This window comes from Protopterus annectens, chromosome 1.part0 (genome assembly GCF_019279795.1).
Source record: "Protopterus annectens isolate FY-2018-M chromosome 1.part0, PAN1.0, whole genome shotgun sequence".
In the NCBI taxonomy this organism is placed as follows: Eukaryota; Metazoa; Chordata; order Ceratodontiformes; family Protopteridae; genus Protopterus; species Protopterus annectens.
This window is the reverse complement of record NC_056725.1, coordinates 775,643,991-775,671,211: the sequence shown is the minus strand read 5'-3', so window position 1 is coordinate 775,671,211 and position 27,221 is coordinate 775,643,991. Positions and strand designations below refer to the sequence as shown.

Sequence of the window (27,221 nt, the reverse complement as noted above, 5' to 3'; positions counted from 1 at the left end):
GCATCCTTGGAAGTCTCCCCCGGAACTGGGGTGAGAGAGAAGAACTGTTGGCATTTCGAATTGAGGGGGGTTGCGAATAGGTCGCAACAAGGAGTCCCCCATCTTCTGAAAATCTGAGTTGCCACTCTGTCGTTCAGAGACCACTCGTGAGGGGAGAGAACAGTTCTGCTCAGTCTGTTGGCTATCACATTGGATGTCCCTGGAATGTGTGTTGCTACCAGAGAACGTTTGGTTGCAATCGCCCAATCCCATACCTTTATGGCCTCTCTGCAAAGGGGGTAGGATCTGGTCCCTCCCTGCTTGTTCAGGTACCAGACTACTGACATGTTGTCGGAATGAATGGCAATCATGCCCTGGGGGAGGTAACTGTGTAGTGCTTGCAGTGATAGAAGCACCGCCCTCATTTCCAGTATGTTGATATGGAGGAGACTCTCGTCTGAGTGCCACTTGCCTTGGACTGACCTGCCCAGGTAATGTCCCCCCCACCCCGTCTGGGAGGTGTCCGTAGTCAATGTGGCCACTGGAGGGGGTGGAACGAAGGGTCGCCCCTGATCCAGATTGGAGGAAAGAAGCCACCAACGAAGGTCCTGTTTGCACGTCTCTGTGATCAGAATGACGTGACTGAGAGGGAGATCCTGATAAGACCACTGGACTGACAGGAGCCACTGGAGAATCCTCATATGTAACCTTGCCCAGGGGACTAGGAGAACAGTGGCCGACATGGAACCTAACAGCTGTAGGACCATCCTGGCTGGGGCTCGGCGTTTGAGGAACAAGGTTCGAACTTGAGACTGTAATGTTTCTATCCTCTCTGTAGGAAGATAGACCCGCATTTGCTTTGAGTCTATCTCTACTCCGATAAACCGTATGCGCTGAGATCGCAGCAACACAGACTTTGCCCAATTGAAGGTGATTCCTAGAGAGTTGCCTAGAGATATAGTGGCTGCTAGGTTTTGTAAGAGTAGATGCCTGGAGGTGGCAGTTAGGAGCCAGTCGTCTAGGTATGGAAACACCTGGAATCCTAGACTTCTCAGGTGAGCAGTCACCACCGCCAAACATTTGGTGAACACCCTGGGGGCTGTGGTGAGACCAAAGGGCAGTGCACGGAACTGGAAATGACTGTCTCCCAGGCTGAAGAGCAAGTGTCTCCTGGACGCCTGATGTATCAGGATGTGATAATAGGCGTCCTTGAGATCTATGGAGCACATCCAAACACCCTTCTCCAGCAGCAGGAGACTGGATTGTAAGGTGACCATCCGGAACTTGGACTTCTTGACAGATCGGTTTAGTTTGCTGAGATCCAAAATGGGCCTCAAGTCCCCGGTCTTTTTTGGCACCAAAAAGAATCTTGAGTAAGTCCCTAATCCGATCTGGCCTTCGGGGACCGGTTGGATGACTCCTTTTTGAAGCAGCTTTGAGATTTCGATGGCTGCGAGATCCCGTTGACTGGGTGGTGGGTCCGGGATTTTCCGGGATGGTGGGGGGGTTGAGAAAAGGGGATGGTGTAACCTCCGGCGATGATTCGGAGCACCCATCGGTCCTGAGTGATACTCTCCCAGGCCTTTAGGTGCTTCGAACGACCCCGACTGGCTCCGGAGCTGCACAGTCGGGCAATCCTTCAGGGATGCTGGAAGGTTGAAGAGCCACGAAAGGACTCACGGTCTCCAGTGTTGCGGGGGCCTCCGCCTCTGGGACGGCGTCTTCCTGAAAAATTTCCCCCTCCTCTGCCTCTAGAAGGGGGATCGCCCTGCTGTGAGGAGTAAGCCTTTTGAGATTTGCGGAACCACATTTTCCCCCTCTTCTAGCCTTGGGATAAGGCCTGAAGGGAGTGGAAAACCGTGCCCCTACGGCAGTCAAGGTCTTACCCTCTTGTTCACAGCGGGTCAAGGTGTCCTTTACCTTGGGTCCAAACAGAGAGGACCCATCGAAGGGAGCGTCGGCAAAGGAAGACTTGAAGGCTTCCGCAAAGTGACACAGGCGGAGCCAGGCTTGTCTCCGTAGAGCAACACCTGTTCCCGCCGCTCTACTCGCCCCCTCGGCTGCATAAGAAATGAGTCTCATGGACGAGTTCAATAATGATGCTAAGGTAGCCAGCTGAGAGCTAACCGTCTGGGCCAACTGCTCAGGTAGGTTACCAGAGAGGGTATCTGAAAGTTCCTTGACCAGATCCCTCTGAAGTCTGGTGAAGTGCGTCAGATAATTCAGAGACCTTAAAGTAAAGGCTGCTGAAGTAAGGGTGCGCTTCCCGTACCGATCCATGCTCCTGGACTCTTTATTAGGAGGATGGACGGACGTAGACGCCTCTGCCACATCTTGTTGGGTAGCAGATGCCACCACCAGGGCATCTACAGCCACACCTTTGGAGAGAAAATCCTTTTCGGGGGGGCTGAAAGAAATTTATTGGGGCGAGCTGGCACCAGTTCCACAGAATCCGGGTGCTCCCACGCCCTTCGAGAGATCAAATCCAGAAGCTCATCGAAGGGCGGAGACACCCAGGAGGCGGAGGGCTGAGCCCCGAAGGCCTTGAGGAATACCGACTCCTCAGCAGAAGGGGGTTTGGACTGCCAGTCGCCTTGTTGCTTCAGGATTTCTAAGATGTCCGCAAAGGAGACATCATCCGAGGATGACTTGGGGGACCCCTCCGCATCACCAAGGTCGGTGTCCGAGGTGAGAGACTCATCAGGGGAGTCGACGTGCTTCCTCTTGCACTGTCTCTTCCTTGGGGGTTCCTCCGAAGACGCTTCGGAAGGACCTCCAGGAAGGGGAGAACCCCCAACGGGGGTGACCTCAGGCCCCAGGGCTCCGCTGTCTTGAGACAGGGGGACAACAAAGGAACCAGTCTCCGTGCCAAGGGAAGGTGCCGGAGAGACGGTGGAGGTAGCCAAAGAAGATTTGGCCAAAGCACTCCTCATGGCCCTGAAGGCCGGACCCCCAGAGTCCTGGGAAGGTCCGACCCCCGAGGCCACAACAGTAGACGGCACTCCCGCAGCCGACGCACCAAGAGAGAGGCTCGGAACCGAAAACATCGGTCTCGAAGCGTCACCCTCGGGGCCGACCGAGGAGGTCCGTGTACCGAACTCCGACCCGAAGGGCGGGGTTGGAGTAAGGGTCGGAGCCGACCCGAAAACCTCCATCGGCTCCACCAGCACCGACTCCAATGGTGCCGAGGCTGTTGGAGGAGGAACCAAGACAACAGGGTGGGCAATCGGCTCCGGAGCCGACTGAGCTGGAGCCGAAACCAACTTTTGGAAGACTGGAGACTGAAACAGCCTTTGAAGTACCCTGTCTATGTCCGAATCCGACATTCTCGAAGACCGAGAAGAGATCGAACGAGTTCGAGTCGACTTCTCCACCGGTTCCGAAGGACTGGGGGACCGGCTCCGAATGGTCTCGATAAATAACGGTGCCGAGGGAGACTCCACAACCATAGCAATTTCCCTCGGAGCCGAAGTGGACTTCGGCGCCGAAGGGGAAGAGTCTGAGCGGGCAACTCTCATCAGCTCCGAAGACAGTGGAGCCGATGAAGGTGACCCGCCTCTCGAAGCTCTAGCCGTCGGCTCTGAAGCCAGAGGAGTCGAGGCTGGAGGCATCGAGGCAGACTGTTCTGCCCTCGGCTCCGAAGTCCGTGAAGCCGATGGAGAAGCCTGCCGAGATTTCTTTGTGGCCGGTTCCGATGGACTGGTCGGAGCCGACGATTTCTTTTTCTTCGATGGTGAAGAGGAAGATGATAAAGCCTCCTCAAAAGAAGGTGCAATAAGCCCTTTTAGAATCAATTTGTTTTTCCTCTCTTGGAGGACTCGGGAGGAAAAAGCGTGACAAACGCTGCATGACTCCTGAAGATGTTTAGGGCCTAAACAATACACACACAACGAGTGATCATCTGTTATAGACATCTTGTAGCTGCACTTAGAGCATTTTTTGAACCCAGAAGGTCTATGCTCTTTCGGCATGTTTACACAAACACTACTATTAACTTCAAAAACTTTCACAAAACTTAGTTAAAGAAGAGTAAATAAGGACAAAACCCCTCTAACGTAAACGGGATTACTTGTCCAACTAAACTATAACACTAGAATAACACTCACACTAAATACTTCAACACGGGCGAGGGCAAGGCCCCTCTAACTGAAACGGGATCCTTTCCCTCAAATTAAAGACAAGTTTACCAGAAAAATCACAGAAAACTCAGTCACAGAACAACGATAGCTGTTAAAACAGCTTTTGGGTATAAGAATAAAAAATTTCTGACAGAAATTCTTTGAAGAAAAAAAGCACTTAGCTCAGCCAAGTCCGAGACCACGTCTTTGCTGTAAAGCGGCAAACGAGATCTGGGGAAGCAGTGGTGGTGCATCCTGGGATGTAGGATAGTTCAGCCAATAAGAGACTTCGTTCTATAGTATAGCGTGCCGAGTTGGAGCCGAGGATCGGCTCCGAACCCATCAGTACAGAATGTAGGCGAGATAGGATCACATAACATCTTCTCTTTCTTTACAGATTTGTTTAGTCTGCCGAGGTTTAATATAGGTCTCCAGTCCCCAGTCTTTTTTGGAACTAAAAAGAATCTTGAGCAAGTTCCGGATCCTGCCTGATCTGCTGGGACTGGTTGGATGACTCTTTCTTAGCAAAGTCTGGACCTCTACTGTTGTTTGTTCCCTGTAACTGGGTGGAACGTCCGGGATTTTCCTCGTTGGTGGATGGGGTGTGGCGAAAGGGATGAAGTATCCTCTGGAAATTATACTTTGTACCCAGATGTTGTTGATTTTGAGCCAGGCGTCTGGGTATAAAGATAAGCGACCCCCGACTGCCTCCAGAGCAGGACAGTCAGGCCTCCTTTCAGGAGCACTGGTAGGGCTTCCCAAAAAGTGATCTCGGTCACCCTAGTGTTACAGACCCCCTCTGCCATGAAGGTGGCATCTTCCATTATTGCCCCCTCCTCTGCCCCTGTAGGGTGTTCACCACGTGTGTCCTGAAAGGCTCCTTGGGCTTTTCGGAACCACATTTTCCCCTCCCCTTTGACCTTTGGGGTAGGGTCTGGTAGGGGTGAAAAAACAGACCCCAACGGCAGACAGAGTCTTTCTGTCCTGTTCACACCTGGATAAGGTTTCCTTGACTTTAGGCCCAAAAAGGGACAAGCCATCAAAGGGGGTATTCACGAAGGATGACTTAAAGGGCTCCGTGAAGGAACACAAGCGCATCCAGGAGTGTTTCCTAAGGGCAACTCCTGTACCCACTGCCCCACTTGCTCCATCTGCTGCATATGAAATGAGGCACATGGACAAGTTCACTATAGAACTGAGGGTAGCAAGCTGGGTGGCAACTTTGTAGCTCCTGCAGCTACTATACCCTGAAGAGCATCTCCCAACTCTAAGGAGATCGCTTTGTAGTCTGGCAAAATGGGTTAAATAGTTAAGCAAACGAAGAGCAAACGTCACTGAGCTAAACATGCACTTCCCATATCTATCCATGATCCTGGAGTCTCTGTTAGGAGGATGGATAGATGTGGATGTTTCAGACATTTCCTCCATGGCATCAACTGGCACACCTTTTGTCAAGAAGAATTTATCTAGGGGGACAGATATGAACTTATTAGGCCTCCAAGGGACAGGCTCCATAGTATCCGGAGACTCACACGCCCTTCGTGAGACCAGCTGCATCAGCTCATCGAAGGGTGGGGACACCCAAGAGGTGGAGGGCTGAGACCAGAAAGCCTTCAGGAGGACTAACTCATCCTCAATAGGGTTGGTGGACTGCCAGTCACCCCTGTGCCTAAGGATTTCCAGTATCTCAGCAAATGAGATATCCTCAGAGGGGGACCATGGGGACCCTTCTGATTCATCCAAGTCAGTGTCAGATCTTAATGACTCCTGAGGGAAGTCCAAATGTTTCCTCTTACACACACTCTTCCTGGGAACCTTATCAGTGGGAGCTTCTAGGGAGGTCTCGGAAGAGCATGGGCCACCCAATGGGGCTTCCTGAAGCTCTGGGTCTCAGCGCTTAGCAAGGATCTGTGAGGCAGAAGCAGACACAGGCACAGGCACTTTAGGGGATGAAGAAGCCAGACCCGAAGTTGAGGATGTCTTGGGAGACTCAACTCTCATGGCTTCAAAGGCATCTCTGCTCCAATGGGAAGGGACCGACGGATCCAAAGAAACCGTCGATACCCCCAGCACCGGGACAGTGGGCTCCGAGCCCGAGGTAGGAACGAGCCGAGCTAATCAGAGCCACAGCCGCAAGAGACAAAGTTAGAACAGACAAGTCAGTTCGACTATCCTCTCCAGACCTAACCAGAGAGTGTCGGCTCCTAGAGTCCTCGATCGGAGCAGAGGACATCACAGTGAATGGAGCCAAAGACACTGGAGCAGGGTGTCGGCTCCGAAGGCTCCACAATCAGCAGGTCCGACTCCTTCGGCCCCTAAGGACTGGTATGGCTCGAAGGAGGAAGATATATAGCTGGCATAAGAGTCTTCGGCTCCAAAGCCGCCTGGGTCACAGCCGATAATTTGGCAAAGGCCAGTGCCTGTAAAAGCTTCTGCACTACCCAGTCCACATCCAAATCAGATAGGCTTACAGAAGATCGAGATGATCAGGCTGATGGTACCAACTGGAGAAGAAGCAATTTAGAAGTTTTGGATACCTGTTCCGAGACCGGGGACCAGCTCTGAAAAGTGAAGACAGTCAGCTCCGAGACCTGTGAAGCCAATGTCAGACTCTTTAGATTTTTTTTTTTATTCTTTTGATTCTTCAGAAGTCTTCGAGGTCTTACTAGATCCATCCTGGTCACTCAAAACCTCCTGGAAAGAAGGTTTCAACAAACTTCTATCAATAATTTTTCTTTTTCTCTCTTGGAGAACTCTAGAGGAAAAAGAATGGCATATAGAGCATGTTTCTTGTAGGTGTAAGGCACCCAAGCAACAGACGCAATTCACATGGCAGTCAGTAACAGACATCTTCTACCCACATTTAGGGCATTTTTTGAAAACTAACAGGGTGTTTTTCATCAGCCATGACAGAAATGGACACACCCAACAACAACAATATCAATTAGCCTTCTAATAAAAAACAGGCTATCAGCACAAACACACACGCCTTTTAAACTAAGGCTAACACTACTAATAAGCCTTATAAAAACAGGCTAAATATATGCACAGTCTAAAGTTAAACCTAACAAATACTAAGTAATCACACAAAAGTATTTTAACAATATATGTGACAAAAGTCACTGAATAAAGAATTTTTAGTCAGAGAAGTTAAACAGGCCTATAAGAAAAACGAGGCTAAAAATACAGCTAAGAAACAGCACACAGGGAAGGGAATTCCATAGATAAAGCTTTACGAGCTTATCTAACCTAAATAGCTACCTACTATGGTGAAAAACTAACAGTATTTATATAATAGTAAAGTATTTAAAGTTTACTGGCCCAGGCTATCGGGAACCTCCGATCAGTTGCAGCGGCAAACTAGATCTGAGGTAACTCAGGGTGCATCATGGGATCCAGGGACGTGGCCTCGAGCTACTTGAAATCCTCAAGCTTTGCAGTAGATGCCGACTCGAAGCCGAGGGATCGGCTCTGAACCCATCAGTAAAGAATGAACGACGAGATAGAACAACTTCACATATGTATTTTATTGCTTTGTATTCCCATTGCTTTTGTATACTTATAATGAGAGAATTGTACATCAAGCAGGACTGTGTATACTACAGAAAATAAAAAAATAGAGAAAGGAGAATTTGCAAGGGATTTGGAAAAAAAGAAGTCAAAAAGCAAGAGCAAAGTTGCAGCATAACAGAGGGTCAAGGTGAACCAAGTGTTCATTATATTAATGACATTCTAATACAGTCAGAGACTGTGAAACAATACATATCACAGTTGAGAAAGGATCTGAGACAGTTGCAAGAGGCAGGTTTCAAAGTAAACAAAGGTAAAATACAGTTCTTGTCACAAAAAGTAAAATTTCTAGGAACCATTATCAGACCAACACGGACGACTTCCTGTCAGGGAAGGGTGAGAGGCATTCTGCAATTGCCAAAGCCTTTGACAATTGTGGATTTGTATAAGGCAGATCAAAAAGAAGAGTTGACTCTACAATGGAATCACACAAAAGAAATGACATTTAAAATGTTAAAGCAGAAGTTGGCACAGGCAACAGAGCTGAAAGCTCCCACCAGTAAATTACCTTTTGTTTTGCAAGCAGCAGCAAAGGACACACTCTCAGTGGTTTTATTACAGCCTTGGCCATAAAAGGCATCTCAGGGAATGAACACTAAGTTAAGATAGGTTACTTTTTGTAGCAGGAGAATGGCTCCTGTAAAAAAAAGGATATCATCCTTGCATTAAACAGCTTTTGGCCATTTACTGAGGAATAAGAAAATATTTGACAATGTTCTCAGGGTTACAGTTCAAACTTCACATTGGACAATCAAGACTTTGGTAAATGACAATTAAAAACAAAATCAAGTGAAAGGGTTAGTCAGACATTCCTACAGTGTATGTGAATGGTACACATTTCTGAAAGGATGAAAAGTACAACACTAGGTTTGCAATAGTGACATTGTAAAAGGGAGACAACCAATTATGGTTAAGTTACCAGGATACATGTCAGCACAAAGGGCTGAGCTACAAGCTGCCAAATCTGTTTTGCATTTACATCCAGTAAATATTTACAGCGACAGTGATGAGCACCTAAAATTTGACATCCACATTCAAACAGCCATAAAACCCCCCACCAAAAACTAGGAGTCCTATACAGACACAACCACTATTTAACCCCCGCCACCAGAAACACCTTAGCCTCCTCCTACCTATTCCCCTCACTAATATACGGAGCCTCCCTGGTCACCAACCTCGAAGTAGGCCTACAATCCAAACTAGAACCATGCTACAATAAAATCTGTAAACTCACCACCAACTCCAAAAACCCATCTCACCACTGCAACTCACTACAATGGCTAGAGCTACCTAACTACGTGAACTTTCTTAAACTCAACACAGCCCATAAACTAGTCTTCAAACCTTCCAGCTGCCCCGCTCTCTCCAACTGCTTAACCCCCTACATTCCAAGCCGCTCACTCCGATCAGAAAATCAAAACCTCCTACTAATTCATAAACTTTCCCAACCCCCTGGGCAACTTCTGTTATCATACTCCATAGCCAAACTGTGCAAATCTCTCCCCCTCCCTTCGAAATACCCCAAACCACACCAACTTCAAATCCCTCCTACACTCTTACCTATCCTCTAAATGGAAATGCCCTCGCTGTTCTCCTACTTGAGCCCCTCCACTGACATCCTTTTCAGCAACCCAATCTCTATTCCCAACCAACAACCTACCACCCTTCTAAATTACTTATTCCACTGTAGAACCGCTATTCTGCCCCCATACTCCAATTCACTAAAGGTTCGTACTTCTGAAATAGTTATACTATCACTTTACTGTTAATATTCTCCGCAATAACTAGCCTGAATGTCATTCTGAATGTATATTTACAGCTACTCTGTATTCACTGGGATTTCTTCCTACATGTTGCCTACTCTCTACTATATACACTTGCTTTCTGTCAGTGTATTTCTGCTTCACTTACTTCTTATATATAGAAACCCTAAATTCTCCAAATGTTTAAATTAGTTACAGACTCAATGTAGAATGTTTTATTTTGTTCCACTGAAACTACTGCTATTCTGTATTCAAATGCATTCCATCAAGTGTACCCTATTATACTCTCTGAATAATGTATATATATCATGCTTGTTATCCATGTTTATAATTGTCTATGAACTTTGTACATGTATGGCCTATGAAGCTTTTCTCCATGGGCCTCCACTGACAACGGTCTCTTCTTGGCCCAGTGGACTTCCCCGGTCAAACTGAAATAAATGATAAATAAATAAATGTAGTAAATTCTGTGAGACTACACATAGCAACATGGGCTAGAAGAGGGTTCACTGATACTGCAGGAATGATTCAAAAGTACAAGTTGCAGGAACAAGTCAGTATTTAACTTAAAAGCAAAGAATCAACAATGAATAAAAGACCTGCAGAAAGTATGCCAAGAAATAGCTAACAGGAACAGAGTTGTGGTAAACCAAAGTAGATGTTCCAACCTTAAAAGTAAGACAGTGCCAAAAAAAGTGTGTATGTATACAACAGACAGGATCAAAACCAGTAGGGGTCAGTGAATACAATCTCACAGTAGCTAAAGAACACTACATTTGCAGTACAAAAGCATAGAAATGGCTCCCTATGGAATGGGAAGGAACCGGATATGTGGAGTATGCAATATCATTAATGAGATTAACTAAAGAATTACCTGAAGGTAAATCAAGCTTTGGGCCATGGGACCGGATAATATCCCTGGCTGTGTTCTATATAAACTATAGAATAAACTGGCACCACATCTGTGTGCCCTGTTCAATCACATCCTTACCTCAGGCTTTGTGTCCCTACCGAATGCCGCACTGCTACAGTCATCCCTCTCCATAAAGGGGGAGCGAAAACAGACCCTGGGAATTATCACCCTATTAGTTTCACGAGTCTGTATGTAAAGCTATGGAGCGTATCATCATGGACCTGTTTAACAAAGATATAAGTAATCTCCAAACTCTAGACCCCACGCAGTTTGGCTTTGTTAAAGGAAGATCCTGCCTGCTTAACCTGGCTGACTTCTTCGAGACAGTCACAAAGGCTGTGGATGAGGGTAAGGCAGTGCATACAGCCTATCTCGATCTAGCTAAGGCCTTTGATACCATCCCTCACTGAGGAATTATTGATAAACTCAAACAAGGCATCAACCCCTATATCACTAGGTGGTTTTCAAATCTGCTCAGAGAGAGAACCCACAGAGTGAAAGAAGCGGACTCCAAATCTGACTGCCGATCAATCACGAGTGGAGTCCCATAGGGATCAGTCCTGGGTCCTCTCCTGTTCGGCCAACACAGAGGGACTCTGGCTCACCAAGTTTGTAGATGACTGCAAGCTGGGAGTCATTACCAACTCCCCAAGTGATGCAAGCATCCTACAGAAAAGGCCTCACTGACACCAATGACTAGTGTAGGACCCACGGCCTTAAGCCTAACGCCAAAAAATGCATTATCATTCCCTTTGGTAAAAACTCAGTTCCTACTAATTACCACATTGATGGGAGCCCACTGAACACTGAAGGTGTTAGAGATCTGGGCACCCAGCTTGACAGCAACCTTTCCTTCGACCACCACATTGCCTGTGAGGTTATGTGGTGCATCTCACAACCAAGGGTTTTGCATCCAGGAAGAAAGAGGTCATCATCTCCCCCCACTCTTCCCTCATTAGACCAATCATCTAGTACAACGTCCCACTGGTCATGTCCTTCACCAGACACATACAACATGGGGAGGCCACAGAAGTACCTCAAGAAGAGGATTCTAAGCCTTAAACACATGTCCTACATGGACAGACTCAAGAAACGTCAGCTATTCTCCGTCTCTTATCGTCTACTTAGAGGTGATCTTTGTTTGACTTGCAAAGCCATGTCCAAACCCAGCCCTGTTAGAAATGCTACACCTAAATAAATCACAATCCATCCGCACCACACGCTCCAAAGATCTCAACCTCATTACCACATTCAACAGAACATGCTGAAGGGACACGTTCATCACCCAGAGACTGCCCATACTCGGGAACAAGCTTCCTATTCATGTCAAGCAGAGCACCTTGCTGGCCCTCTTCAAGAGAAATCTTGATAAGTGGATGGGTAACAGAAAGTTCACCCCAGGGATCACTCCAGTGGCCCTACTGGATAGGAGGCACTGGGAGCCAACGTCGAGTGGTAAGTTGCCAGGGCATTTTTATGGGCTAGGCTTGTAAAGACTCCAGGGCCATTAGCTTAGTACACACCTATGAAGAAATGTCAGGCGAAAGAATTAGGAAACAGTATTGGTACATTAATCATAGATCTACAGTCATGACATAAATGCAGCAGAAGCAAAAGGGTCTTTGTGCTTTGATCACTGAGGAGTGCTGTATTTATATTCCAGACAAGTCAGAATACATAAAGCAACATTTAAGTAAAATACAACTAGTATCCGAAAAGTCTAGAAAGACATGGAACAGTGACTGGGGTGATTGGTTAAATGGGTTATTTTCAGAATGATGAAAAAACATTATTACAATTTTAATTGCTACAGTAGCCATTATTTTGTTGATCACAACAACGTGCATGTGTATTAAACTTTGTATTACAAAGACTGTGAATCAGGCATCTACTGTAACTAATGTAGGTGGTAAAAAAAGTAACAACCAATGGATTTTTCTGCAAGATTCAAAGTTTGATTCAAAATTTCAATTCAAAATAAATAGGGGAAATTGATATAATTATATAAAGTAAAACTGGTTTTCCCTGATAGAAATAGTATATTTGTGATTTGGTAAAACTGATTTCCTCACAGTAACAGCGTGTATTAGTACAACTGCTGTCTCATAGTGACAGTGTGATATTTTTAGGAAAAATACAGAGCCTGAAAATGCAGGAAGAAATAACAAGAATGTGCTTGCATGACATACTGTATGACTAGCTTAACAGAATGTGCTTGTGTAAAACAAAAAGTATTCTACTTCTGAATGTTTCTGTAACAAATGGCATTAACAATAGAGGCTTGTTGAAATATCCTAAACAGCTGGATGTACACAGATATTCAAATGAAAAGGGAAATGGTGAATTCAACAGAAAGCTACAACTATCCTATATATAAAAAAAGGACATTTTGACATGCTGAGAACTGGTTTTCTCTGGATTGAGATAAGGATGCAAAGAAGGCTTCAATACAGGAAAAAAACATTTTCATCAAAGAGAGTTTTGAAACTATAAAAAGTTGTAAAGACTTTTTTTGGTGGACATTTTTTGTACTCTGAGTCAGCTGAGGAACTGCAATGTGTCTGACACTTATGTATGTGTTATAAAGAAAATGTAATTAATCTGACAGCAGTGCTTGGTCGGCTTGGTTCAATAAATCTCTTATTATATGAATATCTGTGTGACATGCTGTTAATTTCAATTTAGCACGACATTCACTTGCTCATGGTTTCTGTATGCTTACAACTTTCTGTATACTTTGTGTAAGTGCTTTGTAATAATATTGTTTGTGCTTTACGGCTCAGGTCGTCTGAAAAATGTCCTCAGTCCAGTTCACTAACCAAGGTAAACCTAAATTAATAAACTGCACAACTTTCTGCACCACTTAAGTCAGGTTCAGCTCTAAGCACCACTCTACTTCCTACTGATCCACTACTTCCTCAAATTTCAAGACTAATTATCCCATATAACCCAGAGAAAATGAGTATACATTCTCCTGGCATCAAAAGAATTAAAAAGCCAGGAAGAGCAGGTAGTCATGTAGGCCAACATACTCTCACATGGGTTCTTAGACACAAACTGGCCCTCTGCTTAATGATGTCCCTGCAGAGCAGCTGCTAAAATCCCTTTCTGCCTGGGGAAAACATTCTGCCTCAACCAAGAAACATTAGTGGGGGGTTACTCCAACTCTTTCTCCATATTCTACGGGAACACCAGTTTGTCGGTGCTCAATTCATCTTTTCCTTGACAGATCTCCCAGTAACTGAAAAAACATTCAAATTCAGTTTATCAGTGGAGCAGACAGACACATGACTTCCTCACCAAGTCAATTTAAACCAAGCAAAAAAATTTTCAACGAATGCAAACATGAAGGGGTCTCTATTTGGTCCTAGTTCTATGCCACAATATCATGAACACGCACCATGAGTTACAAAATCTCCTGAAGGAGCCGAACCATCAACATCTAAACAGTCAATCTTCTTGAAAAGCCCCTTCTTCACATACATTTTGATTAATCACTTTCTAAAGCAAAGACAGGATCCTTATGTGCTCACTGTTTATAGGAAGACAGTCTTTCTAGAAGATTTTCTGCCCATAAACTTTAGGTCTACTTGCAGGATTAAATACATAGAGGGGTACTCATTTACAAGGTCAGGACACCATTACCCCACTTGAGACAAGTGCTATTGAGACCAACAATTAGATCTATATAAATTTAGAATTAGAATAAAGTCTTGATATGTTCAAGTATTAAAATACGATGGAACCAATTGCCCAAACAGTCCGACCAACAAAACAAAAGCAGAGCAATGGTAAAAAGGAGGCTCGACTCCTTTGTAGCACACACCACAGTTTATTGCTCTAAAACTCACAAACCTCAATACACATTAACGCTATTCCAAAACACCCTGCGTTTTCGTTTCGAATGACTTCTTCAGATGAATAACAGAATGCATACCAAAAACACACCCGTCTTTATATACCCTTTGAGTTAATTATCTAAAATTAATCAATAAAACAATTATATGATTCAATTAAACAAATGCTTCCACAAAATACCTTACAATACAAAAACCTTAACCTGTTAAAAAATATTTTTTCAAAACACACTATAAAATACATAAATCCATCCTTCTCCCAACCCTATCCTACATTTTAATATGTTTAATACTTATATACAATAGACATACATTTAGAATACATATTAAGATACATGTTAAAATACATTATAAAATACTCATAGGCTTTAGATGTTTGTAGCCAATAGCACCATCTAGTGTTTAGATCTAGTTTTACTCAACAGGATGAAATATAAAAAATCTTTAAAATTCATTTAAACAACCCACCTAAATTCATAAGGAACAATAAGCCTTTTAAAAATTAATTCTGAAAAAACTAAAGTTTCTTCTTTTTTTAAAGACGGGTGTGTTTTTGGTATGCATTCTGTTATTCATCTGAAGAAGTCGTTCGAAACGAAAATGCAGGGTGTTTTGGAATAGCGTTAATGTGTATTGAGGTTCGTGAGTTTTAGAGCAATAAACTGTGGTGTGTGCTACAAAGGAGTCGAGCCTCCTTTTTACCATTGCTCTTGATACGTTCAAACCATGCAAATCAAATTTTCAATAACTAGAGTTATTCTGTGGCACTAAGACATAGTACTCAAGAGTATTTGAGATGCATCCTTCTAACGCTCCAGGATGTTTCTGAACAAAACACCCCGCAAACAACACTTCTCATTTTAAGCTGTATCATTTAAAGGAATAAGTGCAGTTTCAGAATTAATTTCAGATATGTGCTCTATCTAGATGCTAATCAAAAAGGGGTAAAAAAAAAAAGTAAATTGCCTTCATTGCTAAATTCTGATTGCGTCTCAGTATACTACTAAAGTAAACTTCACATTCTAATTAGTCATATTCAAATAACAGCAATAATGTACTCCAGGATGTCTGCAATTCTGGGGTAACAGCTGGAAAGGGCTTCTGACTACATATGACACTCAGATTCATATGCAGCAACCCAAATGTGATGTCATTTCAGCAGAACCATGAAATTCATTACTGCAGCTGCATGTATAATTCAGGCAAGTGCAGAAATTATACAGATGTACTTGGAAAAAAAATCAAAGAATGAAAAAAGAACTGTTAAGTTTCTTATCAAGCTAACCCAGTTGTCTGAACAAAAATAAATGCTGTGATAAGACTAATCTGCTGAAGTGTACCATCATACAATAAGGCGTTTTCTTCTGTTAACCTAACAATTTGTTTAATATTTCACTGCAAAAATCTGAAACCAAAAGACAAATGTTCATTTTTCTTGAAATTCTTATATTTACTGCAAAAGTATGTTTTCAAATGTAATAAAGTTCCATATGTCGCAATGAAACCATTAAGACTATTGTAACAACTTTCTCCACATCTAAATACAAGTCCCACAACCCAGAACCTACCTCCACAGTACATCCAAGTGACATAAAAAATAAACAAGGCATCAGTTTGATCTAAACATTCCATAAAGACCAAATTAAATCCTGTCTTCAGTGACTTGAGTCTAATGAGTTTCATGGCAATATGACACAGCAACACTCAGACATACTTATGAAGATTCCAAAAGTACCAAAACTGATACCAGCAACATAAAACATGTATAATATTCCCTTCTGCCATCTGAAATAAATCCAGAGCCTAAACTGGTCTTGATTCAAAATAAATATTTAACCACAAGGCAGTCTATCACTAAGCAAGCATATACAATTTCAAATTGTTTACAGTTTCCTATAAGATCACATACATCTTGTCTGAAGGAAGCAAACAATTCATTTAATGACCAACTTGCCTCCACTATCTGTCTCTATAAAGAGAAGCCTTTGGCCAATACGCTGAGAGTACTCATTCAGAAGACCAACGGGATTACTGGAAAATTGGCCCCAATTCTTGATTAGGTCTTCTTGGGCTTTCTGAGTTGCACTCTTCTTAACAGCATGATCAGAAAAGGCACCTGCTAACAAACAAAATATTAATGAGTGAAGGGAAAAAGGAAACTTACACTTCTAAAAAAAATTTACAGTGCTGCCTCTTACACATCTAAGCAGGATAAGGTAGCAAACAGTCACCCATCTAAAGAAATTTAATGGTAAGTGTAACAATTTTTTTTTTTACTCAGGAAAGTATTAGTGTGTCAGATTTTATATATATATATATATATATTTTAATCAAAAAGACTCACATTAAGCTAGGTTCTCTTTATAGGTTTAAACTATATCTAACCAATATTACCAGACAAGCAATTGCACAAACCCACCTATCTACCCTTTTTTGTCTCCCCAATACTGACAAACCTTAATAAGACTGACCTAAGTAAACATGAAATATGTTATAACAAGACAGCCAGATTTGCCACCAACCTTCCCCACAGAACACATCAGTCACGCTCTTAAACTCAAATGGCTAGAACTGCCTAACCTCTTAACTTTAAACCAACTTACTCTAACCCACTCCATAGTATATCAACCTGAAAAATGTCCAGCCCTATACAACCTAGTTTAAATGGACCTCAACAGCCAGACCCTGAGATCCTCCAATAAACTATTAAAAGTCACAAAATCCAACAACTTCGGAAACTCACTATACTCTAATAATGTTTACAAAGTATAGAATGCTACTCCCCAGAACATGCTAAACACAACAGACCCAGTACAGTTCACAACTCTACTAAAGAGCCACCTAAATGGCAACTGGTTATGCTCTTGTTCCTCATCAGGCTGGACTTAATCAACCAACCTTCTTTTCCCACTTTTTTCATCACCATAATTTCTTTTTAAACCTCATATACTTTCAGTGTTTGACTAACTGTTGGTTTCCTCAACCTTTTTTCTCGTCTCTCCATCCCTTCCAACAATCTTATTTACTCAAACCTATATCTCTGATGTACATAATTCTTGAATGGTTATTTGTAAGTTTCTTAAAAGCATTTTTCAAGTATTTTGCCAATTGTTATGCTATTGTATATACTGCTTATTTTATGCTCTGTACTATCGTTTTCTGGCCTGCTCAATTTTTTGTAATGTATTGTTTGAAATGTCATGATGTTTTTATGTGGAGCTTTTCGAAAACAGCCATCTAGCCCAGTCGGACTTCCCCAGTAAACAACTGCTAAATAAATAAATATTCTATTGGTAAGGGGACTCATGACCTTGATGCCAGGAACCCTTCCACACAGGTTCATAGGTGTGTACTAAGCTGATAGCCCTGGAGCCTTGACAAGCCAAACCCATAGGATTACCCTGGCATCGTGCTACCCGACCTTAGTTCCCAGTGCCTCTGTCAAGTAGAACCACTGGAGTGATCCCCGGGGTGAATTTTCTATTTCCCATACACTAATCAAGATTTCTCTTAAAGGGGGCCAGTGAGGGGCTCTGTTTAACATGTATGGGAAGTTTATTCCATAGCATGGGCAGTCTCTGGGTTATGAACCTGTCTCTCCAGCACATTCTGTTGATTGTGGTAATGAGGTAGAGGTCTCTGGAGCGTGTGGTGCAGAGGGATTGGGATTTCTTTAGATGTAGCATTTCCAACAGAGCTGGGTCAGACATGGCTTTGTAAGTCAAGCAGAGATTGCCTCTAAGTAGGCGATATGAGACATAATAGTTGGAGTTTGAGTCTGTCCATACAGGACAAGTGTTTAAGGCCTAGAATCCTCTTTATAAGGTACTTCTGAAGCCTCTCCAGTTGTTGCAGGTGTCTAGTGAGGTACATGCCAAATGGGGCATTGTACTCGATTGGAGGGCAGAGTAGAGGGAGACAATGACCTCTTTCTTCCTGGATGCAAAATCCTTAGTAACGAGATGTGCCACATAGGACTTTCTGACCACAATGCCAATGTGGTGGTCGAAAGAGAGGTTGCTGTCAATCTGTGTTCCCAGATCTCTTAAAACGCCTTCTGTGTTCAGTGGACTATCATCGATGTGGTAGTTCATGGGAAATGGATTTTTCCCAAAGGGGATGATGACATTTTTTGGCACTGAGCTTAAGGCCATGGTTCTGACACCAGTTGTTGGTCTCGGTGAGGCCTCTCTGTAGGATGCCATCACTTGGGGAGTTAATAATGGCTCCCAACTTGCAATCATCTGTGAACTTAAGTCAGCCAGAGTCCCTTCGTGTTGGCCTGGACATCAGAGAAGTATATACCAAACAGGAGAGGACCCAGGACTGAAGCCTGTGGGACTCCACTCGTGACTGGTCAGCAGTCTGACCTGAAGTCAGCTACTTTCACACTGTGGGTTCTACCTGTGAGACAATTTGCAACCCGCCTAGTGATACAGGGGTTAATGCCTAGCTTTTTGAGTTTTGCTATGATTCCTGAGTGGGGGAATGGTATCAAAGGTCTTGGCCAGATCAAGGTAGGCTGCGTGAACCACATTGCCTTCATCCACAGCTCTGGTGACTGACTCAAAGAAGTTACATTACTCTTTGCTCAACAGACATCAATTAAGCACCGCCTCTAACACCTGTAGAAAGACAGTGAAATGTTGACAGAGGAGGACTCAAGTGTTCTATCTAATCAGAAGGATCTGCAGTCACGGACACTCAGACATACTTTTCCCAAGTGCTGCGGTACCAGTGCTTGATCCAAACATATTTAAAATCTTAACTTGTATGGGACGTATTCTTATCAAGATACAATTTTCAAAAGTTATTCACACCACTAAAAATAAAACCAAAATCAACACTGTGAGAACCACACTGACAGGCAGACAGGTGAAATAGCAGTACCAGTCTTTAATACATAATAAAAATAACAATTGGAACACATGTTAAGCAAGTGCTTTCATCTTCAAAGGTCAAACTTCATCAGTGATAGAATTATATAAATTAAAACTTGTTTCCCTCATAATAATAACATGTATTCGATAGAAATATATATATATATATATATATATATATATATATATCTGCATCAAGCACAATTTCCATTAAGAGCACACAGGGAACACGTCTGGATTTCTCTGTATCTGTCTCTCCCCAGGTCGCTAATAAGACTCTCCACTGGCACAGATGTTGGGTTAGGTCCTCAGCCAAGTCCTCGAGCACCCTCTCTGTGAAACAAGTGCTTTGCGTCTCTGCTCCAAGCAGCTGACACACTCTGAAATGTAATTTTCACACACATATCTGGGAAAGGCTGGCACAGATTTACTAACTATGCCACCTTCTGTCCAGACTATAATGTAGTTTCACCGTCACCAGTCAGTTACTATATGGCTCTTAAATGGGTATCCAGTTATACTGACTGAAGTTAATATTAATACAAATGGTAATGTTGACCAAACAGTAAGGCTTTCAGGAGTGGCCAGAGTTATCACCAAATGCATATATGCAAATACTCTCAAAGCTTGAACATTTTCTAAAAGCACCAGCCACAATAAAAAGCTTAAATTTATTTAATAATAAATAACCAGAAAATACTAAATATCTATTTACAGTAAACACTGGAGTTTCAGCCACAGGAAATATTGAAAATAACACAGCTGGAAAGATTCATAGTTAGAGAAAAACATAACAATTATTCTCACTATATTTATAGGTTCATAGGTAGGTACTAGGCTATCTGCCCGAAAGCATTTATAAGCCTAGCCAGACTGTGTTGGCTTTCACCGCCCCCTTAGATTAGTTCCTGTGCCTCTGTCCAGCAGAGCCACTAAAGTGATCCCTGGGGTAAACTTCCTGTTTCCCATCCACTCGTCAAGGTTTCTCTTGAAGAGGGTTAGTGAGGAGCTCAGCCTAATGTAGACTGGAATCTTGTTCCAAAGCATGGGAAGTCTCTGGGACAGGAATTTATCCCTCCAGCACGTCCTATTTATTGTTGTGGTGAGGTTTAAATCCCTAGAGCGTGTGGCTCGAGAGGATATGGTTTTCTTTAGGTGGAGCATGTCCTTCAATTCTGGGTTGGACACGGGTTGTATGTTAGGCAGAGATCATCTTTGAGTAAGCGGTACGCAACCGAGTACAGCTGGAGTTTCTTCAGTTGAGCTGCATAGGGCATCTGTTTGAGGCTAGTAATCCTCTTGGTGAGGTACTTCTGTGGTCTTTCCAGCTGTTGCAGTTCATCCTAACTGATTTTCCTAACTGATCTAGAGAATTACTGTTCCTACTTACTGAAAAGAGAAAGGCAAGATGAATTTGGGTGGGTCCTTGTTGTCAGATCCAAGACACATACAGAATACTGAGAGCAATATCCTACTAATATCTACATATTATTTCTGGCTTACACAATGACATCACACACATCTGGTCATCTGACTTTGTTTCCTGCACTATCCCCCATCACTAGAAGCTGCCAGGATTTTAGCAACTATATATTTCAATAATACACACACTAGCATAGCTCAGATCTGGTGCAGCTGCTGGAAGTAAAAAAAAAACATAAAACATTTCTCCCTTCTTCCTACAACAGCTACAACCTATTCTGTAGCACATAAATTCAGTCTCTGGCTCCATTCAAAACTGTGGGATGACATTTTTATGGCCTAAGCCCAATATTTAATTACTTTGCTATTTTTGAAATTTGAGATTAACCTCCTCTCATCCAGTACCCTCTGTCAAAACATACACATTTAATTCAGTTACAATAATACATGTACATTACTTTTATTTCCAGCAGGGCACACTGTTGATACATTTTAATACAAGCAACTTTACACATACATTTTTAAACACAAGCATCTGTATAAATCAGTTTGATACACAAATGACATATAATTCTTTATTACATTCAAGCTAGCTATGCTGGCATATACTACAGATCCACTACCCCACTTCTCCTAGCATGGCTGTCAGTACCTCCTATAGTCACAGCACCAACCTCAATACAGTCGGTATTGAACACCTCAGCAATATCAGAAGCTTCCAAGTGGGTGAAACTGAAATTTAATATTTGCATCTGCTCTGAAACATTCACCAGCATTTTCGACACAGAGGGAGCTTCCAGTTTGCAGATGTAGTCTACAGCCTGATCATCAGTTTGCCATTTCTGAAAAAGGTAAGCTTCTTTCTGAAATAACATGGATACCAGCAAGGACACGAGTGCTAAATGCTAACATTCTGTGGCCAAAGACTTAAACCAGACTTCTGATAAAGTTTGGACATTATTACATCAGTAGTATGAACAAGTCAGTAGTGATGTTAATTGTAATACAACATTGCTTGGTACAAATACAACTGAAAAAGTTTATATGTGTAAATGGATTCATCGTTTTAATCAGTATGTACAACAGTTTAAAAGTCAAATTAAATGTTTTAACTGTGGAGACAAATATCCTTGTTTTTGATTAATATGTCATAAAACTCTGTTACAGAAATTGTCAGTAAAGACTAGGCAGGACAAGTCAAAATTGTCAGATAAAATCAAAAGTGATTTTTAGATCACGCTAAAAGCTTATAGGTTGTAAAGACAGCTGAAATGTTTCAGATATACTGCTTGCAGTGGGATACTTTTAACAAAGGTAAGGGATTATGAGACAAGCAGATAGATAATAAGTTAACAGAACTTAATGAAAAACACATGCTAATGTTAAATAAACACGGCATACAGGCTAGGAACTACTTGCAAGATGTTTTAGACATTTTGACTAGGGCTGATGTCTCCATGCATACTGCTATGGATATGGGTAGGGACACTGACACAAAGTCCTTTACACAGGTTACAGGATGTACAAAAGAAACTTTTGAATGCCATGGTAAAGGAAAAAGAAGCTATGTCTTACAATAACGTTCTATCTGTGTTGTAGATCTTTGTTCATTCATTACAATTAGGACTTCGGTTCCATCCTCTGAACAGATACAGCCGTTTCCAAGCTTGCGCCAGCCAAAAACTCTCAGCTAAGACCTACCCATAATGCCACTCTTCTAGTTACTCCAGATCGAGTTTGCCCACTCCTGTATAATAGAAAAATAGTAGAAGGCTCTGTCTGAGCAAATACCCTAACCAGGAGTTCTTAAAGTCCACCAGGAGTCCAGGCAGGGGGAAAGAGGGCGGGAAGTAATGAATGAACAAAGATCTACAACACAGATGGCACATTATGACTTCTTTATCTGATGTTGTAAATCTTTGTTTATTCATTGCAATTAGGACAGTGTCCCCAGCTACTTGAGTCCTGGGTGGCACTAAGGAAGGCTATTCCTGAGTACCATAGAACCAAAAGATGCTCATCCCCTGGAGGCCAAATCAAATTTGTAATGGGAGATAAAGGTATGAGGTCTTGCCCAAGTGGCTGCTGCTCACAACATCCATAGAGGCTCTGGAATGAAATGCTACAGAAGTAGCCATAGATCTGGTAGAATGAGCCTTTATTCTGGAAGGTAAGGATAGCTTATTCTGTTGGTAGATAAAGATAAGTAAGTTTCTAAGCCAGGAGGATAAAGTCACTTTGGAAACAGGTTTACCCATTCTGGGTCCTGCAAAGGCCACAAACAACTGATCTGTTTTCCTGAAAGACTTAGTCCTGTCCAAATAACAACAAAGCTGCCGATGCACATACATAAAAGGTACTACCCTCTATTAGAATGCTGAGGGAAGAAAACCGGCAGGTCAATAGATTGGTTAATGGAAAATCCAGAAATGACCGTGGGCAAGAAAAAAGGGTCAGTACGAAGGGACACCTTATCCTTGTGGAAGATCAAGTAAGGTCTCTTGAGACTCAAGGCCTGCAGCTCAGATACTCTTCTCACTGAGGTAAGTGCTACTAGAAGTAAGGTTTTCCATGACAAAAACTTTAAATCACATGAATCAAAAGGCTCGAAAGGAGGACCTGTGAGAGGCTGAAGCACCATAGTCAAGTCCCAGGGTTTTAAGGGAGGCTTCACCAGAGGTTTAACGTGTAATAGTCCTTTCAAAAATGTCTTGCATAGGCGGTGTAACAATCGAAGAATCATCAAATCCATTATGAAAATTGGCAATAGCTGCTAAATGTACCGTGATCATCGATGCTGAGGCTCCTGCATGTAAAAAAAGAGTTGTCGGGTATTGAAGGATCTTTTGAACAGACAGAGAAGGGATCTGTGTTCTGATCTTTGGCCCAAATAGAAAACCTAGTCCATTTACTAGAATACACTTTCTTGGTGGAAGGTTTGTGTGAAGCCAGAAGAATTTCTCGAACAGGAGATGGGATATCAGGCAGCCTGACAATCACTGGAAGTGGAGGAACCAAGCTGTGAGCTTGAGACTGTGGAGATTTGGATGAATCAGCCCCTGAGGATGAGATAACAGGTCTTGGGAATGATCCAGGATCCACGGGATGTGAATCAGATAAGGCCATAGAAACGGGAACCAGACTTGACGGGGCCAATAGGGGGCAATGAAGATCACTTTGCTTCTCAACCTCTGAGCTTTCTGAAGAAATTTTGGAATGAGGAAAAACGCAAACAGAAGTCCCGGGGGCCAACTGCGTTAGAGCATCCCACGGGGGTTCCCCCTGAGGGGGAAATCAAGCCAAAGTAGCTTCTGCATTTGTTTAGGGGGGAAGCAAATAGGTCACAGCAAGGCTTTCCCCAGAGTCGGAAGATCTGATCCGCTGTTACAGGGTTGAGGGACCACTCATGAGGCATCAGGATATTCCTGCTCAGATTGTCCGCAATAAGGTTGGAACTCCCGGGAATGTGTGTTGCTATAAGAAAGCGGTTGGAAGCTATCGCCCAGTGTCAATCTTCATGGCTTCCAGACACAGGGGGTAAGACCTGGTTCCGCCTTGCTTGTTGATATACCAGACTGCCATGTTGTCCGACTAAACTGCAATGGTCCCAGAAGGTAGGGACGCATGGAACGCTTGCAACGCTAAACAGAACTGCCCTCAATTCCAGGACATTTCTGTGCAAATTTGCCTCCATGGGGGACCAGGTGCCTTGGACAGTCTTTCCCTGGAAATGCCCCCCCCCCACCCTAACAGGGAAGTGTCCGTGGTCACTGTGGCCGTGGGTTGGGGAAGACAGAATGGTTGAAACCAAAGATTAGTTTGTGGCTTCATCCACCATAGCATTTCTTCCTTGCAACGGATTGTAAGACATATCATGTGGTCGAGTGGGTGAGTTAAAAGCAATCATTGTGCAGAAAGGAGCCACTGCAGGATTCTCATGTGCAGCCTCACCAGTGGTACTATCGTAATGGCAGCCGCCATGGAGCCTAAGAGTTGCAGTACAAGGTGTGCTGGTACATAGGTCTGTGGAAGAAGTTCTTGGATTTGGTGTCTTATTTTTAACAGCCTGTGAGAGGGGGGAGAGAAGCTTAACAGGATGTTGTGTCAAAGACTGCTCAAATACATTCCAGTGTCTTTGTTGGAGACATTTTAGATTTTTCCTTGTTGATTGTAATCCCCAAGCGTAGAGCGAGACCTTGAGTGTAAGAGAGGCTGCGGACTAGGAGATTCCTGGTCAGAGCGGTAAGGAGCCAATCGTCTAGATATGGAAACACCTGGAATCCTTGTAGTCGAAGATGAGCTACCACAACTGCCATACATTTGGTGAACACTCAGGGGGCTGTCGAGAGACGGAATGACAGTGCCCTGAACTGCTAGTGATTGGCTCCCAGCCGGAAGCAGAGAATCCTCAGGGAGCGGTGATCCATCTTTATGTGGTAGTATGTGTACTGGAGGTCTATAGAGCACATCCAGTTGTCCCTCTCTAGGAAGGGGAGCATGGACTGTACCATGACCATGCAGAATTTTTGAGGTTTGATACATTTGTTCAATAGGCTGAGATCCAGGATTGGTCTCCAGTCCCCAGTCTTTTTTTGGCACTAAAAAGAACCTTGAGTAAAACCCGGATCCTGTCTGGTCTGGTGGGACTGGTTGGTTAAGTCTTTTTCTTAGCAGCTTTTCTATTTCTAAGGCTGTTAATTCCCTCTGATCGGGTGGTACATCAGGGATTCGTTTGACGGGTCTGGGAGATAAATCGAATGGTATTTGGTAGCCTCTGGATATTATTCTCTGCACCCAAACATCAGTAGTAACAAGTTGCCAGGCTGGTAGGTGCACAAAAAAATTACCCCTGACTGCTTCCACAGGAAAGCAATTGGGCCGCTGCTCAGCAGCACTGGAACAGTCTGCCAGGGAAAGAATCTCTAGCGCCCTGGTTACGCGGACCCCCTCTATACCGAAAGGGGCATCTTCCAGATGAGCTGCCCCCTCTGCCCCTGGGGGATTGCTCACCTCGAGAGTCACGAAAAGATCCTTGGGATTTCTTGTACCACATTTTTCCTCCCTTCTGGTTCCTGGAGTAGGACCTCTGGGGGTCGGAAAAGCATATGCACACAGCAGACAAGGTCCTTCCGTCTTTCTCACTTCGTGCAAATGTGTCTCATACTTTGCATCCAAAAAGTGCAGATTTGTCGACAGGTGCATTGATGAAGGAAGATTTAAAAGGGTCTGCGAAGACACAACCGCATCCAAGCATTACGTCTCATGACAATACCTGATGCGGCAGCTCGGGCTGCCCCTTCAGTGGTGTGAGATATCAAAAGCATCAAGGAGTCAAATGGATTCAAGGGTAGCTAGCTGTGAGGAGACAGTGTCACGCACCTAATCAGGCAGTACCCCTGCCAAAGAGGAGAACATTTCAGAAATTAGGTCTCTTTGGAGGCGAGTGAAGTGTGCCAGATAGTTCAGCAACCAAATGGCGAAGGTCGCTGAAGCATAGGTCCGCTTCCCTAGTCTGTCCATGGTCCGAGCCTCCCTGTTCGGAGGATGGACAGTGGAACTATCTTCTGACAGTTCCCTCTTGGTAGCCACTGCCACGATCATGGAGTCAACTGTCAACTGCTTGGACCAGTGGGACTGGTCTTCAGGTGCAGATAAAATTCTGTCTAGTCTCCGGAGGACAGGTTCTACGTTGTCCGCAGCCTTCCAGACACTCTGCACAATGAGCTTAACAAGGTCATCTGCCATTGGGATCACCCAGGAAGTAGATGGCTGGGCACGGAAGGCCTGCAAGAACACAGATTCCTCAGAAAAAGGGTTAGATCAGAAGGGTTAGAGGACTTCCAGTCTCCCCACTGCTTGAGGATTTCGAGAATGTCTCCGAATGGGATGTCGTCTGGAGAAGATCGTGGGGACCCTTTCCCCTCATCACAAATCGGTGTCTTCAATGATAGATTCCTCCGGGGAATCAAGGTGCTTCCTCTTGCACCGTTTCTTCCGGGGTGGCTCCCAAGTGGGATCTTCTGAGGAGGACTCCAGAGAAGGGGTTCCCTTCAAAGGGGGGGGGGGCTTGCAGCTCCGGTGCCCGGGATCCGGAAATAGGGGGTTGGGACAGCTGCGTGCTGGGGGGGGGGGTTCTGATGCTGATGTCACTGGTGCTGACTGCGAACCTGTGGAGTCAAGGACCCTCTCCATCTCCTGGAAAGTAGGCCCGCCTGAGGAGGGATGATAGCCTGGAACCAAGAAGGACAACCTCGGAACGGGGGGGGGGGGGGTCACACCTCACTCTGAGGAGTCCACATCCAGGTGAGGAGCCTGGACAGAAATGGAAGCCAGAGTCATGGACATTGATGGCACCAGCAAGAAAATAGGCGCCAGGCTATGTACCAAGGTATGGACGGCCCAAGCACTGCTCCGAGAGAGCATCGGCTCAGTGGAGCAAGGGTGGTCGGTGCAGACAGGGGAAAAGCTGCTGTCGGAGCACAGACAGTTTGCACCGGGGTGGACATCGGTACAGAGATCTCCGAGACCTGGGTAGAGGAGGATAAACAGGAGAAGATGTAGTAAAAGATACCAAGCCAAGAGGGATGGAAGGTCTAGCTGGAATTGGCAATCCCCTAGCTACCAGAAGCTGGTCCACAACCCGCACTAGGTTTAATTCAGAAAAACTCCTGGTGGATCTAAAGGAGGCTGCTGAAGGAGAATCAGGTCTTTCTAGAAAG

At 44.0% G+C, this 27,221-nt stretch overlaps 1 protein-coding gene across 1 annotated transcript in view; it reads right to left on the bottom strand.

The window, feature by feature from the left end:
- Positions 1-27,221, bottom strand: part of LOC122794480 (adenosine deaminase domain-containing protein 2-like) — a 1,461,320-nt gene that overhangs the window by 1,251,419 nt on the left and 182,680 nt on the right. The window contains exon 3 of the mRNA XM_044062915.1: positions 16,155-16,316. Within this exon, the coding sequence (XP_043918850.1) occupies positions 16,155-16,316 (162 nt within the window). The remainder of the gene's footprint in view (positions 1-16,154; positions 16,317-27,221) is intronic.